Below are 6,000 nucleotides of genomic sequence, written 5' to 3'. Positions count from 1 at the left end.
GGCCGCGGGGCCGGGAGCCGGGGGGTGCGCGGGGCAGGGAGCCGGTCCGGGGGGTGCGCTGGGCCGCGGGGCCGGGAGCCGGTCCGGGGTTGCGGGGCCGCGGGGCCGGGGGGTGCGCTGGGCTGCCGGGGCCGGCACCCCAGGGCCCGAGCCAACCCAGGCTGGAGCCGCCGGGGGGCCAGCCTGGGCCGCGCCTCCTCCCCCCACACACTCCCTTACCTGCTTCAGGCTTCCCGCAAATTAAATGTTCGTGGGAAGCAGGGGAGGGGGCGGAGACTTTGGGGAGGGGGCGGAGTTGGGGCGGGGCCCCGTGGAGTGTCCTCCTTTCAGAGGCACAAAATATGGTAACCCTAGCTCTGTGCCTCATTTTTTTCATCTGTAAAAATGGGGGATAATGAGTCGTACATACTTTGTCAATCACTTGAGGTTGATGGATGAAAAGCGCTATGTAAGTATTCAGTTACGGGTGCAGGGAGTGATTTAAGTAGGCAGAATGTAATTCCCCAAATTGGAATTTGGCCAAGACAAAAGAGTTAACATGCTTCGTTTTGGGAAAAGTGCCATGGGATTTTTAATAGTGTAAATGGGCAGTGTCTCATTGGAAAGGTCAGACCTCCAGCAGCACAGAGCCATGTGACACCTTACTATGCCACTGGTTCAGGTGTGACTCAAAAGGAATCTGAATTACCATCACTCTTCCCAGCAGTACTCAGGGCTCTCTCTGGAGACCTCCCACTCAAGTACTAAATAGGCACAACCCTATTTAGGGTATGAGAGCTAATAAGATCACAGCTTGCAGTGATAGGGCTTCAGAATACACATACTCTCACTCACACTAATAAAATGGATAGAGCTCCAGAAAGGATAAATCCTACAGGATTTAAGATGTCCAAGCATTAGCACTCACCCAGGCGATGTTGACTAATTGAAATTCAACATAAAGTGTGGTCAGCTGCAAAATGAGAGAGCCTGTTCCAGCTACACTCCACAGTATCAGCTTCACCGGAAAGAGCTTAATCAAAACACTTTCCATTGCCAATCAGCAGCAAATCAATCATTTATAATTTATAGGTAAACAAATATTAAGTGGCAACAAACTTTATCTGTCATTATTTAGATTGAGAGTTGAAGCTGATGGTCAGGCATAGAGGGAAAGGCAGATAATAGTTGCCGCTACGCTATAGAGAGAATTCTTCACTTCAGAAATCTTCTTAAGACACAGAGAGAGACTAAACTAGACTTTAACTATATAAGCCTGAATTTTTATTAAGGATTTCTGTTGACAATAAAAACTATAGACGTGTAACATCTCCATACACTCACTCATTTTCAGGCACTCATATACAGACACCCGTGTGTGCAAACATGGCTATGAAGTCACTGGCACACATAGAACACAAATACACACAAAAGTAACTGCCTGTTAGAAATGACGACTTGCTCCCATAGCAGCTCTACCCCTGCATTCCAGCACAGACATGCTCCTGACAGGAAGGTATTTATTTCTGAACTGTTGTTTTGTTGCACAAAAATAGGGGTGGGTTTTTTTATAACCTAAAGCGCACAAAAGGCCTTTACATGCACACAGGCTCATACATGTCTGTCTAACCACATGCACATACATTTCCTGCTCCAGCCCTCTATCACCCTGTGTATACACACATTCCTAGGTTGGTAACTGTGGGTGTTCCCTGGTCCATCTATCTGAGGATCACAAGCGCACACTGTTCCATCCTTACACATTGTTCCCAGTCTGCCTGTCTAGGCATACCTATTCCCATTTTTATCCAACTGTATTCCCATGTCAATCTGTCCAGGGTTACACGTTTCCCTGTGTACATGTTATTTTCCCCCACTTCCACACACACTTACACTTCTGTGAAAATATAGAGCAAGGTATCTCAGACAGGTCCTTTTTCCCGCTACAGGGGAGGGCAGAGATGGTCATTTCTTACAGAGGCTTAGGGCCAGATCTTCAGCTGATGTAAATCAGCGTAGCTCTATTTACTTCAGTGGTGCTAGTTTGACTTACACCAGATGAGGATCTGTTTTTCTTTCAGTGCCACTCACAGACAGGTAGAGAGACTTGTGCATAAAATGAGAAAGAAACAAATCCAGAGAGAGAGAGAGTTCTGTAAAGAAACAGAGTGAGGGACAGAGAAAGCAAGAGACAGAGCTGTATTTGAAAATTAAGTGTGTATTCTTTAAGGAAATGGAAGAACATTCCTGTGATCATTCTCATTTGATTGAAGGGCACCACCCTCCAGCATCTTATAGCAAATCAGTTCTGCTGGGTCAGAGATTCCAGTCCCCACCTGCCTTTGTCACCTTCCTTAGAATAAAGGGACATAGCAATAACTAGGAACTGACCTGCAGGGAACCAACCCATCTTACAGAAGGCACCAAATAGTTATTAGATGGTAATTACTTTTGAAATGACCTCAGTTGAATTGAAAACAGTGATCTAGAGGTTTTCTATTCTATAGCCATTATCAGTGCCTTGAGCCATTGCACCAGTTGCTTTTTATTTTAGTCATACTCTCAAAACAAAGAGGCTTCCAGGGAATGGAGTAGTTGTGAATCATCCCATCCCCATCAACAGTGGTGCTTAAATAGATTAGAGTCAGAGCTTAAAGTCAGAAGAGACCACTACATCTTCCAGTCCGACCTCCTGTATATCAAAGGCCACCAACACCATCCAGCGCCCACACACTAAACCCAGCAATAAAATGAGACCAAAGCAAGTGAGACCCACAGGAGACTAAACTATTATGTGTCACAGGCAGAGAACTGGAGGGACCAAGGTGCACCAGTGCCTGAGGCCCCTGCAATGGCGGGGAGATGATTAAATGACATATACCATATAATCCTGGTAAGTGACCCACACCCTCCAGAGGAAGGTGAAAAACCGCCAAGGTCACTGCCAATTTGACATGGGGGAAAATTTCTTCCGGACCCCACATATAGCCATCAGTTAGATTCTGAGCAAGTGACATCAGCCAGCCAAGCGCCTGAGAGAGAGAGAGAGAATATGTTTGGTGCCACCTCAGAACCCTGGCCCACCACATCCAGTGTCCCATCTCCAACCATGGCCACCACTGATTCTTCAGAGGAAGGAGATAAAAAAACCCTCCCAGAATATACTGCGGGCGGAATCCCTTCCTGACCCTTGGCGATGGCTGGCTGATACCTTGAAGCACAAACTTCAGGAACATAAGATATAAACCTGATGTGAGCCCCAGGGTTATTGAGCCCTGCCAAATACTCTCGCTGGAAAGGGTCAGTTTGCATCTGTAGGCCTACTCTGCGTTTAGGGCTTGTCTGTATCAACAGTGTGTGGAAAGCTGAGGTGTAAATCTACCTTGCACTAATCTGCTGTGCACTAAGTGTCCAAGTGGCCCCTATTGTCATGCGCTAAAAGTTCCCTAGTGTGCTTTGATCTATTCCATTTCAAAACCGAGTAAATTAAAGCACACTAGGGAACTTCCAGTGTGTGGTAGCAGGGTCCACTCAAACAGAGGTGGGCACACTAGTGCAAGGTTGATTTACACCCCAGCTTCCCGCACACTAACTGTTCAATTAGACAAGCCCTGAGAAAAGTTTTGCCAGTATAGATATACCAACATAGCTATCCCAGCAAGTCCTCCTTGTAGATATAGCTCCTAGAAGAGTGCTTTTGCCGGTATAAGTTATGGCCCATCAAACTAAGCTATACCGGGCAAATGCACTTTATACCTGGTATACCTGGCTGTAGTTTTGAGCTATGCTCAGCAGCCTATTTTCTGAGGAACATTATCATTTGTCTTTGCATGGACTAAACTGTCTTTCCACTTTGGGTCTGTATTTTTGGCCAGCATTCTTTGACTCGATCATTAACCTAGCTGGAGGTATGTTGTTTGAATGTGAAAGTAAACTGCAGCACTATAAAAAGTCATCAGTGTATTTAGGTTTAAGCAGTAAATACATGTACCTTAATCTGCAGGGCGGAGCCTGACTTATTTGAGTCACTGGATGAGGGAAACACACTTCGTAACAGCCTTCGTTTCAAGCTGTTTTCCCTTGATTTGGGACAAGGGCTGCCCTCCCCAGAAGGCCTGGGATTCACTTGTGCCACCAGGCAAGGCTGGGGCCAGCATTCTGAGCTTCTTCTTTCAGCCTTATCACTCTTCCCAACCAGAACACAGGTGTGCTGTTGATGCTGCGAAACTGAAGTGAGCTGGATGCAGCGCCCATCCTCACCTTGGAACTCTGAAGGCCCAAGGGACTTTGCTTTCATTACCATACCATTGGGATGAGCTTGCCCATCCGTCCTGGGTTTATAATCTGGCCACATCGTCTGCCTTCGGGCTGCTTTGCTTCCACCATTGCAGTTGAGGTAGTTTCCATATTTGTCTTCCCAGTCGACCTCAGGGCTCTGAAGATACATGTCTGGGAGCCTGTCCTCTCCCAAAAGTCCAAGTGACTGAGCTCTCCTCCTGCTGGTTGGGCTCTTTCCCCTTAGAGTGTTGGAACTGATGACAGAAAGCTTCTGAATATCATTCAGTATCCCAGAGATATATCCCTCCAGTTCGATTCTGCTGCCCCTCACTACAGTCTGTCAAACACACAGAAACAAAAGGCAAAGTTAGAGTTTTAACCCGTGAGGCTCAGGACGTCAAGGTCAGGGGTTGAGCTTTGTGTCTGGCTAGTCATTGAAGTTCAGGGTGGGGGGAATGTTTGGCTTCTCCATTGTTTTTACTTTCTTAAAGTTTGATGAACCGTATACTGCTGTGATAAAGAGTGGCACTAGCTAAAATACAGAGCAGGGAGGCACTATATTCCTCACACTGCTTTTCTAATGCACCTCAATCCTGACCTGCAACACTCCTACTAGTTCCAGGAGTGGGCATCTACTTCAGTTCTGACTTTTTTATTCCTGCTGCTATTCTGGGTTCCACTTCATTCTGTAACCACACCTCACTTGTGACCATTAGCCAAAGAAGCTATGAACACACACACACACACTTTTAAGATATCCTTGTTGGAAAAATTTTGCATTGAACTAGTAATGAGTCCTGAGAGTTGGGTGTTAAGAACTTTGATTTTGAGTGCACTGGACAAGTTTCCTCTTTATTTATTGGGGCACTACTTCCAAAACGGAGTCTCCACAAATCTCAGTGCATCTTAATCTCTACCTAGAAATCTTTTTCCTGTTCCAGTACAAGGTCCTCCTCTTCTCCTACAGCTCTGTCAATGCATACATAGCTTAGCACCCACCAGCAGCCAAGCTATCCCCCCACCCCCCGGCAGCGCCTCCTGCCCACTGGCAGCCCCACCAATTAACTCCTCCCCCTCCCTCCCAGCGCCTCCTGCCCACTGAGGAATAGCTTTTCCGCAGCGTGCAGGAGGCGCTGGAAGGGAGGTGAAGGAGTGGGGATGGGGTGCAGTCAGGGGAGGGGGCAGGGAAGAGGCAGAGCAGGGTTGGGGCTTTGGAGAAAGCAGTGGAGTGGGGGCTGGGCTGGGGGGTGGAGCAGGGGCGGGAAGGGGTGGGGTGGGAGTTTGGGGCTGAGCACCCCCAGGAAAAATTGGAAGCTGGCGGCTGTGAATGCACATTCAAATCCTGCCTTTCTGTGTCTGCTTCTAATTCTAGTTCCTCACAATTTTTCCTAATGTTTCTTAATCCTGGCCTATAAAACCTATGCTGTTCCATCTCTGGGTCCCTCCTCTGTTGTGCCAAGCCACTGCAATTATAAATGGTGAACACACTACTGGAAACAAAAGGATTGCAGCAGTTCATAACTGCCTTGTAGGCAAATGATGAACGATAAGGCATCCATCCAAACAACCACCAGTACTGTATTAGTGGCACGCCCTATACACTCAATATGCTATACTGCAGCCTAGCCATCTTGTTTATTTTGGAAGTGAAAAGCTTACGTGCTAGGAATTCAAACCATCTATTCTCCAAAAGAAGACATAATATCACTCCTACCCCTTATGTGAATCTCAATCTGTATGAGG

The 6,000-nt window shown here is 47.1% G+C and overlaps 1 protein-coding gene across 3 annotated transcripts in view; it reads right to left on the bottom strand.

Moving 5' to 3' along the window:
• PAK6 (p21 (RAC1) activated kinase 6) overlaps positions 1 to 6,000 on the bottom strand; it is a 56,543-nt gene that overhangs the window by 8,492 nt on the left and 42,051 nt on the right. For all 3 annotated transcript variants that reach the window (XM_034769021.1, XM_034769020.1, XM_034769019.1), the window contains one exon: positions 3,971 to 4,594. In XM_034769021.1, the coding sequence (XP_034624912.1) occupies positions 3,971 to 4,594 (624 nt within the window). The remainder of the gene's footprint in view (positions 1 to 3,970; positions 4,595 to 6,000) is intronic.

The sequence above is a fragment of the Trachemys scripta genome, chromosome 4 (assembly GCF_013100865.1).
Source record: "Trachemys scripta elegans isolate TJP31775 chromosome 4, CAS_Tse_1.0, whole genome shotgun sequence".
NCBI lineage: Eukaryota > Metazoa > Chordata > Testudines > Emydidae > Trachemys > Trachemys scripta.
The sequence above is the reverse complement of the archived record's forward strand: the minus strand, read 5'-3'. Positions and strand labels throughout refer to the sequence as shown.